Genomic DNA, 14,870 nt, shown 5'->3' on the forward strand with positions numbered 1-14,870 from the left:
CCCTTGAGTCCGCAGGCCGGTGCTCTATCCACTGAGCCAAACCGGTTCAATTAAAAATACATATTTTAAAAAAAGACATCAGTGCTTTTAATTTGCAAAAAGTCCAGACAGTTAATTAATTCAATTGCCCTTCTTTGCCTACAGCTACTGCTGTTTTACATATTCAAATGTGCAGCTGGGAAGGGTGCTCAAAAGCTCTTCCTGGCACCTTTGGAGAGTTTTCCCAATAGTCTTTTGTTTTAACTTTATTTTTACCGTTGACACTATTACAGATGTCCCCATTCCCCCCCACCTTTGCCCACCTCCACCCAGCCCCTTGGCCCCCCTTCCCTCTGGCCATCACCACACTGTTGTCTATGCTTATGTGGCTTATTGCAGCGTTATTTACAATAGCCAAGATCTGGAAACAGCCCAAGTAGATGTATGGCTAAAAAAAGCTATAGTACATGGATCTCTCTCTCTCTCTCTCTCTCTCAATTCCTCTTTCTCTAAAAATCAATAAAAACATATCCTTGGGTGAGGATTGAAAAACAGTGGTACATTTACGCAATGGAATATTATGTGGCTGTAAAAAAGAAGGAAATCGTACCTTTTGTAACAGCATGGATGGACCTGGAGATTATTACGCTAAGTGAAATAAGCCAGTCACAAAAAGACCAACACCATATGATTTCACTGATATGTAGAACCTAATGAACAAAATAGAAACAGAGGCATGGATGCATGGAACAGACCAACAGCTGTCAGAAGGGAGTGGGGGTTATTGGGTGAAAGAAGGTAAAGGAATTTTCCAATAGTCTTTGACACTCATATCCAGCCTCTGCATTTTGATGCATGGGGATCTGGCTGTGGTACTGAGGATGGTCAATTTAAGCAGGGACGTATCTAGGCCTTTTGTAAGTTTCAAAAAAGTTCAGAAATGCCGTATTTAGAGGGCATGGATTTTGCCTGTAAAACACCTTTCCCCAACCCCTCTATCAGAATGACTGAATCTCTTCTCTTTATGCCTCTAGAATCTTACTGTTATTTTTCTTATAACAAGAAAGCATTTTAGGATGTTTTACTTTGATTTATAATTACTTATGTGCATTTTAACCAGCTTACTGGAGGCAGGATAGCAGTAACTGAGTGAAAGGCACCATGGCATAGTGACTAAGAATATGGGCATTAGATTGAAATCTGGGTTCAATTCCCAGCTCCACCTCTGAGCTGCTGTATGGCCAGGAAAATCTCTCTCCTCCCTGAGCCTCAGTTTTGTAAACTGTAAAACTGGAGCAAAATTGGTCCCTATTTTATATGGTTATTGTAAGGATTGAATGCAAAGTTTAACACAGTGCCTGGCACATGGAAAGAGCTCAATACATGGTAGCTCATATCAGCTATTCACAGAATGTCAGTGCTGAAGGGGGTGTCAGTTTTGTAGTCTAATGTACTGAGTTTACAAATAAGAAAGTAAGCCCTTGCCAGGCCAGCATGGCTCAGTGGATAGAGCATTGGCCTGCGGACTGAAGGGTCCCGGGTTTGATTCTGGTCAGGGCACATGCCCAAGTTGTAGGCTCGGTCCCCAGTGAGGGGTGTGCAGGAGGCAGTCAAACAATGATTCTCTCTCATCGTTAATGTCTCTATCTCTCTCTCCCTCTCTGAAATCAATAAAATATATGTTTAAAAAAAGAAAGTAAGCCCAGAAAGTTGAACTGGCAGGTCTAAGGTGATATCATGTTGATGTGTGTTACTCTGTCCAGCCCAATAATATACATGCTGTCTCCTTGATAGGGGGCAATTCTCACTCTTCTCCCAATCTTGAGAAAAGTCTGGACTTTGAGTTATTTGACCAGGCCAGCAGGGGGGGCAGTTGGGGGAGACCAGGGTGGCAGGGGTGGGGGAGCAGTTAGAAGCGACCAGGCTGGCAGGGTGGAGGCAGTTGGGGGTGACCAGGGTGGCAGGAGGGCAGTGAGGGGTGACTAGGCCAGCGGGGGGAGGGGGGACAGTTGGGGGCGACCAGGCCGGTGGGGGGGGGGAGCAGTTAGGACCTGGCCGGCAGGGTGAGGTCAGTTAGGGGCAACCAGGCTGGCAGGCAGGTGAGCAATTAGGAGCCAGCAGTCCAGAATTGTGAGAGGGATGTCCGACTGACGGTTTAGGCCCGATCCCAGGGATGTCAGTCGGACATCCCCAAGGGGTCCTGGATTGGAGAGGTATGTTCAGGCTTGGCTGAGGGGACTGCCCTCCCCCCATGCACAAATTTTGTGCATCGGGCCTCTAGTAGGTTATAACCCACAAAAAAAGCAAATATCCACAAGTTCATATGCATTTAAATTAACAACTGAATAAATGGGGGAGAAGAGAAAGCTCTTCCTTACATTAGAAATCCAACTGATAAATATAGAAGACATGATAAAAATAGGAAATCACCAACTGGCAAATACCACCATAATCATTGTTTTGAGTAAGAATTATTAATAGATGATAAAATTAGTGGGTGAAAGTTTGATTAAAAACAGGCTATTTACATAGTCTCAAATATCACCTCCAAGATTCTTGTTAATTATAAGGAAACTAGAAGCCCATTGCACGAAGTTTCGCGAAATAGGCCTTCCTTCCCCTGGCTGATGGCACCGGTTTTCCTCTGGCACCTGGGACCCAGGCCTTTGGTCCGGCCACAGCAGAGAAGCCAAGCCTCTTCAGTCTTCAGTCTTCAGTCTTCACTCCGGCCAGAGCCTTCAGTCTTCGCTCTGCGCCTGCGTATGCAAATTAACCGCCATCTTTGTTGGGTTAATTTGCATAGTTGCTCTGATTGGTTGGTGAGCGTGGCAGAGTGACACCAATTTGCATGCTTCTCTTTTATTAGTGTAGATAGCAATTTTACCAGGAAGAATCTTGGCAGATACCACCTTAGCCAAGAGATTAGAGTTAACATCACCAATTAATGAGACATATTAACACCAACTGCCTCCCGATACCCTGAGAAAGGCACAGCATCACTTTTGTGTTGCCAAGAAGTGCATAACCTCAACTGAATCACGAGGAAACACACCACATGACCCTGAATTAAGAAACATTCTATCAAATAGCTGGCAAGAACTTTTATGAAATGCCAATGCCATGAAAGCAGCAGACAGAGGAACTGTCACAGATTAGAGGACAGTAAGGAGACATGACAACTAAATGCAGTGTGGAATCCTCAGCCAGACAAAGGGCACTAATGGGAAACTGATGAACTTTAAATAAAGTCTGTAGTAATCATATTGTCTCAGTGAATTTCTTAGTTTTGACAATTGTGGTATGGTTATGTAAGGTGTCAATATTTTAGGAAGCTAGGTGAAGGCAATACAAGGAACTTTTTGCAACTTTTTTTCCTAAGTATGAAGTTATTTCTAAATGAAAAGCTAAAAAAGAGAGAAAGGGAAAAGGTGGCGTTTGGCAAATCTCTCCTCTCTCTGAGCCTTAGTTTCCTCATCTGTAGAGCAGGGCAATAATTCCAATCTACTTCACAGCAGCATGAGGATAAAATGAAACAATGCAAAGTAGCAACGTGCATGTATTTATCCTATAAAAAGGTATTCTTGCTGTTAGTAATGGCAGCTCATGTGTCTTGATGAGATGCTTGAGCTGCTAAAACTTTAGGAGGGTTGTACCCTAATGAGAAACATCTGGCTGCAAGCTACTTCCTCACAGCCATTCGATATGACCTTGCCCAAGGAAATAATAATGCCAGCTTTGTGGCTGGGTGGCTGTTGTCAAGGAGATGGCGCCAGATAGCCCAGACAGCTGGTGGTAATGACGTCATCTCTAGGCTTGGCAGAAAGAAAAGCTGTGGGGAGACAGAGACAGGGCAAAGGGCGTTATCCCTGACCATGAAAACAGGAAAAACAACTTCCCAAATAGCCTATCCTTTGTACGACTGATTCTATTTTCAGTTTCCAGGTTCACCAAAGGGTTTAGCATACAATCCAGGAACATGGTCATTTTTTTGAATGGGGCAATGGATTAATCATAAGGACAACGCCTCACAGGCTCGTATTTCTTTATTGTTCCCAAAGTATTTAATTAGATAATGCAAGTGTGTGAGCTCAGCACTGTCTGCCCTGTTTTACACATGGAAAAATCAAGGAGAAGCAAAGGGAAGGTACTCCAGGTCACAGGACATCAGAGGACTTTCCAGAGTCAGAATTCTGGTACCCAGACTTCCAGTGTGCAATCAGACTGTCCACACTAAGGTTTCCCTCGTGGCCACCTTGAAGCAGTTGCCCAAGGAGTCTGCTGAACACATCCCTGAAATGTCTCACCTCTGAACCCTAAATTCTCAAGTGGAGAAAAAGGAACAAACAGGGAAGACAGGCTGCCTGAAACAATGAGGACACTGACGTTTAGAGAGACCTGAGAAAGTCATCTTTACCTCTTTCAGCCTCAGTCTTCTCCTGTGTAAGTGAAGTGGGGTTAATAGTAGACCTCCTCCAGGGGTTGTGGCGAGAGTTCAATGAGGCGGTGCATGTGATGTGCCTGTCAAAGGTGGCAGGAAAGAGATGTTCAGAACGTGTAAGTCCTCTTCCTTGTTTCCTTTCTCAAGAGCTTTCATCTGCTGGATGGAAAGTTAGTTCCTTCATTTGAGAAATGATGGTTGTATAACTCAGCCTCCCTCACCAGAACAGAGTTGGTTGTGCATTAGTCGCTTTGAAAAACACACAAAGAAATGGCCTCCAGAGCTGTGAGGTCCAGAGACATCCATCCAGTCCCACCCTCTTATTTTACCGCTGTAGAAACTGAAGCCCAGAGAAGAGGAGTGGACGGCCAAAGCTCACAGGGAGTCCGTGGCAGAACCAGCTTCCCTGCTTTTGGACACACTCGTCTCATTGCTTGGACTTAGCACGTTGGTTCCACGGCGTCAAGCACTGCTCCTTTCCTGGAGACGTTGTTTCCTGCCCACTCTGTCCTTCAGGATGTCATTTTATTGCTGATTCGGAGGAGGTTGAAGATCTGGGAAGGGAAGAGGAACAGGCACAGGATGATGTGCTTTATAGATTTCATGAAGAAACACATACAGAGAGAGAGAGAGAGAGAGAGAGAGAGAGAGAGAGAGAATAGGAATATGTAGGACGCTGACTGAACTATTATAGGTATCTTAGGTCATCTTCACATCCTTGCAGGATAGGTTTTGGCTTCATTTCCCAGATGGATTGAATCATTCAACGTATATTTTTAAACACCTGCTGGGTGGAGGCACTGTGATAGGTGTTGGGGATAAAGGAGGAAACAATTCAGAATATAGTCTCTGCCCTCATGGAGCTGCCAGTCTAGTGCAAGAGGACAACATTGAAAAACAAACAACCCCCCTACACCGAAATCTATCCTTGCAAAATGTAGTAAGCGCCCCAGAGGAAAAGCAGAGTGGCTAAGAATTCAAGAAAGGGCTTGATTTAGGTGAGAGGATTAGAGAAGGCCTCCTTTGGAAAGGAACACTTAAAGTGAAGAATGAGGAAACTGAGGCCGAGGGTGGACTTACTAATATGCACGATAACAGGGAAAGTCACCGTCAACCCGTCTTTCCACGTTATTTTCATCCAGGTCCCTCCTGTCAGCCTGCAGAGGTAGGTATGAACCTCGAGATGGGAGATGAAGGTGGGGTTCACTGGCCACGCTCTGCCCCCGTCACCCAGGCGTCCAGGGAGGCCCTGTGCCTTAGAGGAGGCAGCGAGGGTATGCAGAGCCCTGATGCAGGGCCGGGCCGACCTGGCTCCATCCACAGGTTATTGTGCAGGACTCGGGGCGAGTGGCTTTGTCTCGCGGGGCCTCAGTTTACAGATCTCAAGTGCGTTTGAGACCTAAAGGTAATGGTCACTAGGAGAGACTGGAGAGGAAGTGCTGCTGACCACTGGGCTCATAGGAACGAGCTTGCCTGAAAACAAATGTGCAAATTACTACTTGAGTTGGGATTCCACAGGTAGGATTTTTCTAAAGGGAGGCGGCACCGGATTGTCTGATGAGTTGCAATTGAAGGCGGAAAAAAGGAACTTGGAAGAACAGACTGTGAGGTTCGTGGTCATTATTCTAGAAAAGCACAGAGGCGGTTATGAACTCTGAAGGCCCGTGAGTGGCCTGATGCCCGGCTCCCGCTTAAATTAACGGACCGAGGCCGACCTTCGCCCTCAACAAAGATGGCGCCTTCCCGGGCCTCGGCCAGGCTGCCCTCATAAAAAATGGCCACCACAGGCCCCTCTTTCCTTAGCTTTGCTGGCCCAAGTGCGGGCGTCCTGCCCTTAGTTAAGATGGCGCCCGCTCGCGCTTCCCTGCCCGGCTTCACGGCGCGCGCCGCGTTGGTCCCGCCTCGTTTCCGTAGGAAGAGGCGCCGGGAAAGATGGCGGCGGCTGCGGTTTGAATTCCAGCGGCGCCGCCGGAGTCCGAACAAGAGCTGGATTGGAGGGGGCGGGGACCTGGAGAGCCGGGCGGGTCGCGACCGCAGGAGAAACCAGAGGCGCGGCCTCCACGGACACCAATGCCACCACCTGCTCTGTGTCTGTGATGGACTCGGTGTTGGAAGAGGACGTCACCCTCCCCGGGACGCTCAGCGGCTGCAGGTGCGGCCCGGGTTTGAGGGATTCGCGCTAACGGGGTCGGGTGCCCGCTGAGGGGGTTCGCTCTTGAGGGTGTTTCTGGACCGGGTCAGGTGTGGGGTGCGTTTCTGGGAGGGGTCTCTTTGGGGACCCACCCGTCGATACTGAGTGCGGGGTCCCGGGGCTCCCGACCGGCCCCACACTCGCCCTTCGTATTGCGGGCTGTTCTTGGAAGAGGGTGTGCGGGGCAGGAGGAGGGGGCCTCTCGGAGTGCGCGTCCGTGGGAGCTGCTGGGGGCAGGACTGTGAGCATTCTGGTTTGGGGGTTCGCTTTCATCATGGGGACTTCGCTTATGGGGCCACTAAGACTGAGGCAATGGAGTGCAGTGGTTAAGAACCTTGGCTGGAGATGAACAGAATTGGGTCCAAATCCAAGTCCTGGGGGTGGGGACGGAGGCGGGCTAGGAGGGGTCATGGGGGAAGAAGGGGGACATATACAATACTTTCAACAATAAAGATTAAAAAACATCCAGGTCCTTTTAGCTGGGTGACCTTGGTAGGGTGGCTTAGCCTACTTTCCCATCTGTGAAATGGGGCTAGTGGTAATATCAGTGCCTAAAAAATGATTGAGTTGCCATCATCATCATCATCAACATCAATATCAATAATGGTTGAGAGTGGCCTCCCAATGGACCTGTTCCAGGAGGCAGTTGGACTCCACATTGCTGGTGGGGCCAGTATCTCCTCCCATGGGAGGAACTGAGAGAGCCTAGCGCTGCTCTAGGGCCGGGCCCTTTGGGTCCCTGGTTGGAGGGCGCTGGAAGGATGCCGAGGGGAGCCTGACTGAGACAATGACTGTCTATCCAGGTCTGCTAGGGACAGGCTGCTACTTTTAGTCAACAGACCCTAATTGAAAGGGTGACTATATTATTTGTTGTGCAAACCTGGGCTCCTTGAAGAGGGAAATGGGCACAATTAATACTTATGCCTGGACAGCAGGCGTAATCAAGTCCTATCTTGGACAGAACTTGACAAATAGTTTCTTTGCTTATTGAGAATCTACTATGCATAAGCCAGAGCCAGACCCTTTGCAGCTCCTGCTTAATTGGATCCAGTGGTAGTCCATCATGTCTCTTTGTCTTCATCTTACTACCAGAGTCCCAATATATTGTGGTATGACCTCTCACCTGGATTGTCCTGTTTTCCCTGGCCCCTCTAATATTAATTCAGTATTCCCATATATTATCATTCTGACTTGTAGCAGGTATCAGCATTTCATTCCTTTTTATGGCTGAATAATATTCCACTGTATGCATGTAGCATATTTTGTTTATTCATTCATTGGTTTATGACATTGGGTTGTTTCTGCTTTTTTTTTGGCTATTATAAATAATATTGTTATGAACATTTATTTATATACAAGTTTTTATATGGACATATGTTTTCATTTCTTTCTAGGTATATACCTGGAAGTGAAATTGCTGGGTCATATGGTAACATTATATTTAACATTTTGAGGAACTGTCCAACTCTTTTCCAAAGTGGCTGATGTCTTCCAGGTCATCTGGTAACTTCGGGACAAGGCAGTGTATGAGGGTCCTTATTTCTTCATAGCCTCATCAACACTTGCTATTGTCTGTCTCTTTTATTGTAGCCATCCATGGAGGTATGACATGGTATCACATTTTGGTATTGATTTGCATTTTCCTAATGACAATGATGTTCAGCATTTTTTCATGTGCTTATTAGCCATTTGTACATTTTCAGATCCTTTGCCCATTCAAAAATATGAATATGTTTTGGTCCAGCAGTTCCACTTCTTGTTATCTATGCACAAGAAATCCTCATGCATGTGCACAAGGAGTCCTGTATGCATTGTAAAAGGAAAAACTTAGAAACAAATTGAATTACCATCAGGGGATTGTGTAAATACAGATCCTTTCAAAAGTGTCTTTCAGACTGTGATCCATGACAGCTCATGAAACTCAATTTAGTTGGTTGCAATCAGAATTTTATAAAATGGAATAGAACAGAATAGAAAACATTACAAGAATTAAGGGTAATATGTTTCCTTCTATGGGTCATACGCAGTAAGTTTTGGAAAAAGAGTGTTGTAGAATGCTTTGCGGGAGTTAAAAACATTGAGGGAGATCTATTTGTACTGCCATGAAAATATCTTTAGGACACGTTAAGTGAAGAAAAGATGCTGCAGAATAAGATATAAAATTTGATTGTATTTATTTATTTTTAAACCACAAAATAAAACTATCTCTCTATGTAAATGTATAGATTAAGATCTGGAAGAATACATGTCTTGTGGCAGCATGGTTACCTCTTAGGAGGGGACTGAGATGGGAGTGAGGAGTAGTTGAAGAGAACTTTAGGCTTATCTATACTTTTGTATTTATATATTTCCTCTCTAAGGATAAATAACATAGAATGACAAATGAATTGTTGAAGGGCAAACGAAAGTGCACTTGTAATTGTTTTGTGAAAGTGATGTCCAGTCCCATCCTTGGCACTCATAACACTTTACCAATGAAATGCCTAGGCCTTGTTGGGTCTGTGTGGTAAGTGGACAATTGTTGCTGCCATATACCGACACAGACAGAGATCACTCTACAGAGTGGCTGTAGAGTAAGATAGGAGGATGAGATGGTGAAGCTCAGGGGAGTGTCCATTCATTCACTCAACAAATAGTTGACAAACAGCAGTCCTGATGGCTCTGCACTGATGGAGTGAGCACTGAAAGTCCTCTGCCTCTGTTTATTCAGACCTCAGCACAGACCCCTGGGGAAGGTGTTAGGGGTGTAGAGGTTAAGAGCTTGGAGTTTGAAATCTGGGTAGCGTGGCCTTTCCAACACTGAGTAAATGTTACTAACTTTTCTGGGCCTCTGTTTCCTCATTTTAAAAAAATGGCAACATTTAAAAACTACCACCTACCACAAAAGGGCTGTGATGAGCCTTAAATGGGAGGCTCATCACATGTGGTGCCTGCTAGTGTGGGTGCCCTACAGGGTATGATTATGCTGGATTTTGTCTCTGCTTTGTGATTTTAAGCAAATAAGTTCCTTCCCCCTTCTGGGCCTTAGTCTCCCCCATCTGTACCATGATACAATCATATCTAAGCTCTCTTTTTTTTGCTTGCAGAAAAAAGCCCCGCCCCTCCCTTTTTTTCTTCTGGGGCTCCATGAAGCCCCAGCCTTACTTCTTAGGCTAAAAATGAGTTGTCCGAATGGGAAGAGGGAGCTACTTAGAACAGGAGGGGCAGCTGGAACTGACTGGAGTGTGCAGATGACAGACTCATTGCATTTAAAAGTGGTCAGGTGGTTGGAGTGTTGTCCCACACACTAAAAGGTTTCGGGTTTGATTCCTGGTCAGGGCACAGATCCAGGTTGCGGGTTTGATCTCAGTTGGAGTGGGCGCTGGAAGCAGCTGATTGATGTTTCGCACATTGATGTTACTCTCTACCCCAACTCCTTTTCTAAAATAACAAAACAAACAAACAAACAAACAGACAGAAAGAACATATCCTTGGAAAATGATTATTTTTTTTAAAAAAGGGTAGGTAAAGCCCAAGTGGAAAGTTGGCAAGAACCAGACAGGAATTTCTGGGTTACATAGTGGTTTCTTCTAAGAGTTGGGATGTCATGTCATTTTTCAGACTTTAGTATTTGCCTATTGGAAACTTGTCTAAACTAAATTCTTTGGCTTTGTCAACCATGATTGATCTTGGCTTGAGTAATTGATGGGCCAGTTTAGTCAGTGGGAGTCATTCAATGGCTGTGGTGGGGAGAACCCCAGATTGGGAATGTAGAGACTAGACCAGGGGTGGGCAAACTTTTTGACTCGAGGGCCACAATGGGTTCTTAAACTGGACTGGAGGGCCGGAACAAAAGCATGGATGGAGTGTTTGTGTGAACTAATATAAATTCAAAGTAAACATCATTACATAAAAGGGTACGGTCTTTTTTTTTTTAGTTTTATTCATTTCAAACGGGCCAGATCCAGCCCGCGGGCCGTAGTTTGCCCACGGCTGGACTAGACTGTAGGATGAGCTTAACCAGTAACTAGTGGGCCGTTGGGCCGCCATCTGTGAAAGGTGCTGATTAAACTTGATTTTAACTTTTAAGAAAATTCAGTTTAGAAAATGGAGTTTGTCCTTCTAGTGATGCTTATTAGAGGAAATTGAGAATTATAGAAAATTAAAGGAGGCAAGTATCTCTCATTTCCACAAATGATGATTTTAAATATTTCCCTTGTCTTGTTATATATTTATAGCCCACCTAATTTCCAAGAAGAATTAGTGGTGACTTTAGTATATATGTATTTTTTTTAAATAACTGAGGATATATTCTAAAGGTTTTTTTCAGTTGTCTTTAAATTTTTTTTTAAAATTCTTTATTGATTAAAGTATTACATATATCTCCTTTTCCCCCCATTGACCTCTCCCCGGTCACTCCGACCCCCCAGCACATTCCCTCACACCCTAGTGTCTGTGTCCATTGGTTATGCTTATATGCATGCATACAAGTCCTTTGGTTGATCTCTTACCGCCTCCCCCTACTACCCTGCCTTCCCTCTGAAGTTTGATGGTCTGTTTGATGCTTCTCTGTTTCAGGACCCATTTTTGTTCATCAGTTTATGTTGTTTATGATATTCCATAAATGAGTGAGATCATGTGATATTTATCTTTCTCCGACTGGCTTATTTCGTTTAGCATAATGCTCTCCAGTTCCATCCATGCTGTTGCAAATGGTAATAGTTCCTTCTTTTTTACAGCAGCATAGTATTCCACTGTGTAGATGTACCACAGTTTTTTAATCCACTATCTGCTGATGGGCACTTAGGCTGTTTCCAAATCTTAGCTACAGTAAATTGTGCTGCTATGAACTTAAGGGTGCATATATCCTTTTTGATTGGTGTTTCTGATTTCTTGGGATATATTCCTAGAAGTGGGATAACTGGGTCAAATGGGAGTCCAATTTTTAATTTTTTGAGGAAATGCCATACTGTTTTCCACAGTGGCTGCACTAGTCTGCATTCCCACCAGCAGTGCATGAGGGTCCCTTTTTCTCCACATCCTCTCCAGCACTTGTCATTTGTTGATTTGTTGATGATAGCCATTCTGACAGGTGTGAGCTGGTACCTCATTGTTGTTTTGATTTGCATCTCTCGGATGATTAGTGACTTTGAGCATGTTTTCATATGTCTCTTGGCCTCTGTATGTCCCCTTTCGAAAAGTGTCTAGTTAGGTTCTTTGCCCATTTTTTTATTGAATTGTTTTATCTTCCTTTTGTTAAATTGTATGAGTTCCCTGTAAATTTTGGAGATTAAACCCTTATCGGTGATTGTGCCGTGTCCATCACTGGCAGGTTTGGTGAGCCTGAGAAGAGGCGGTGAAGGATTAAAGAAGACAGACAAGAGAATACAGCTGGGTCTCGGACGCTGCTTCTCTGATGGAGAGACAGTGCCGCAACCAGTCTTTATTTTATAGTCAGAGCACACAAAGCAAAACAAGAGAAGTGGTCAACATGTTTACAATGTTCTTGTGAGTTTCACCTTGTTTTGGCAGCACTCGCTGCACCTCCCACAACTCATTAGCTACCTAGGAAGGAACTAGGGAGGACTGTAAGGTCAAGCTTAATTATGCTCGGAGAGCTTGCCCTCCAAGCTGGGACTTGTTTGTGGCCCTGCCACAGGTCAGTCCGAGGCTAACCCTATAGCTGCTCCCTGCAGGTGGTAACATTGGCAAACATGTTCTCCCATGCAGTGGGATTTCTTGTTGTTTTGCTGATGGTTTCTTTTGCTGTGCAGAAGCTTTTTATTTTGATGTAGTCCCATTTGTTTATTTTCTCCTTAGTCTCCACTGCCCAAGGAGCTGTATCTGTAAAGATATTGTTACCACATATGTATGATATTTTGCTGCCTGTGGAGTCTTCTAAGATGTTTATGGTTTCCCATCTTACGTTTAAGTCCTTTATCCATTTTGAGTTTATTTTTGTGTATGTTGTAAGTTGGTGGTCTAGTTTCATTTTTTTTGCATGTATCTGACCAATTTTCTGAACACCATTTATTGAAGAGACTGTCTTGACTCCCTTGTATGCTCTTGCCTCCTTTGTCAAATATTAATTGAGCATAATGGCTTGGGTCGATTTCTGGGTTCTCTGTTCTGTTCCATTGGTCTATATGTCTGTTCTTGTGCCAGTACCAGGCTGTTTTGAGAATAGTGGCTTTGTAATATAGCTTGAAATTTGTATTGAGATCCCTCCTAATTTGTTCTTCTTTCTCAGGATTGCTGTGGCTATTTGGGGTCTTTTTTTATTCCATATGAATTTTTGGAGAGTTTGTCTAGGTCTGTGAAATATGCCGTTGGTATTTTAATGGGGAGTGCATTGAATCTATAGATTTTTTCAGTTGTCGTTATAGCAGACACATTTTGTGTAAATCATTCTCTTGATGTTGAATTTTATGACACCCATTTTTTTTTTTGCTTGGCGCTCTTCTTGGAGGTGTATGCCAGCTTTAAGTTGGGTGATCAGGCAGAATTGTCTTTGGAACAGAATGGATTCTGATTTAAAGATCTGGAAAGAACAATCTGCCAAGAAGCCAAGCTGGGCTTCCATCAAGTCCTAGGTTACAGCGTGGGGCAGGGATGCGTCATTGTGGACTGGACACAAAAGGTTTGGATTCTGGACTTGGATCTGTACTTAACTACCATGCCACCCTGGATAGGCCACTGAGTTATCTGGATCTTAGCGCCTTACTTTGAAAAATACATGGACCCTCAGGGAGCTGGGTAGCTCCCATGTCAGTAAATTATGAAGCACAGTATGTTTCTAGGTGACAGTGGTATTTTGCTTCTGTTTGTGGGGTGCCTCCAATATGAAGATACCTTGCTGGGCACTGTGTCTTGTTTAATAGTCAGCTACTCTCTGAAATGGCTGCTGTTCTCCTTTCACAGATGAAAGAAGCAAAGCCTGGAGGGGCATTTGGCAGAGCTTAGAATAGAATCCAGGGTAATATCCTTTGTGTTAAACCACTCCTCCTATTTTGCTTAGTTTTCTGACAATGTCTCCAGGCCTTCACTGACCCTATTTTTATAATTCACCTAGTAAAACTTCTTGGATCAGTGAATTTTGTATTTTTGTACGATGTTCTTAAAGCATCTGAATTAGTGCCTGATTCTTGGAAGCTTAATTTTTGGTTGTGATAGGTATATTAATAATAGTAATGACAAAAACAACAGATGCCACTTACCGAGTGTTTACTATGTGCTGTGTGTTCATAGACGTTCACTCATTTAATCTTTACAGCTAGAGGGTGGTATTCCCATGTAACAGATTGAGTGAGACTCAGAAACTTAACTCGCTTATATTTGGCTCAGTGCCTCTGCCCCTGCTACATATATGGCACACAGAATACTTGTAGGAGTGAATGAATGAATGAATGACCAGTCAACCTTACTGAAGGTCACTCAGCTATTGAGTTCTTAACCTCTGCACTGCATGCCTCCCAGGTGGCTCAGCTGTGTGTCCCTCCATGGCCGTGGCCTGGTGATTGTCATGTGCAGACTGTCTTAACGGTCTCCCTGTGTTCAAACACTAACTCATCTCTTGTGCACATGTTTTCTCTTAGTGGCCTTGTCCCAAAGTTACCAGATGACCTGGAAGGTATCAGCCCCATTGCTGGTTTGGGAAATGGAGGTAAGTACACAAAACTGGTCATTCTCTTGAGTAAGAACAGGGATGTAGACACCAGACCATGAGGGCCTTGAGGCCTTGAGCCTGGGGCCGGGTTCTGTTGTCTCTGGGCCCAGAGCCTACTCTGGCCTGGCCAGGTGCTCAGAGTAGGTGCTCAGTATTTTATATATGTATTGATTTGTTATTCACCTCCTTTCATAAACATGGGACTAGAGGAATTGATGTCCTTCAGGCCGTATTTCATGAGTTTTCTTTTTTTTTTTTTTAATCCTCACCCGAGGACATGTTTTTCATTGATTCTAGAGAGAGAGGAAGGAAGAGGAAGAGAGAGAAACATCGATCGGTTGCCTCACACACATGCCCTGACTGGGGATCGAACTCACAACTTGGATATGTGCCCTGACCGGGAATTGAATCCTTGACCCTACGGTGCATGGGACGGCGCTCTAACCATGGAGCACACTGGCCAGGGCGAGTTTTCCTTTTTGCTACCACGCTTGTAGGGATTCAGTCTGTGTTTGCTAAACTGAATGACTGTGTGGAGGCTGGATATTGAATTGGTGACTAGTCAGACAAGAAAGGTCTGTTGGTCCCACTGCTGAGTGGCTGGAGGCTGAGGAGAG

At 44.6% G+C, this 14,870-nt stretch overlaps 1 protein-coding gene across 2 annotated transcripts in view; it reads left to right on the top strand.

Moving 5' to 3' along the window:
• Positions 1 to 6,342: 6,342 nt before the first annotated feature.
• Positions 6,343 to 14,870, top strand: part of CDK5RAP2 (CDK5 regulatory subunit associated protein 2) — a 157,074-nt gene continuing 148,546 nt past the window's right edge. For both annotated transcript variants that reach the window (XM_014550189.1, XM_014550190.1), the window contains exons 1-2: positions 6,343 to 6,569; positions 14,183 to 14,250. In XM_014550189.1, the coding sequence (XP_014405675.1) occupies positions 6,514 to 6,569; positions 14,183 to 14,250 (124 nt within the window). In that variant the 5' untranslated portion in view covers positions 6,343 to 6,513. The remainder of the gene's footprint in view (positions 6,570 to 14,182; positions 14,251 to 14,870) is intronic.

The sequence above is a fragment of the Myotis brandtii genome, unplaced genomic scaffold (assembly GCF_000412655.1).
Source record: "Myotis brandtii unplaced genomic scaffold, ASM41265v1 scaffold589, whole genome shotgun sequence".
NCBI classification, from domain to species: Eukaryota; Metazoa; Chordata; class Mammalia; order Chiroptera; family Vespertilionidae; genus Myotis; species Myotis brandtii.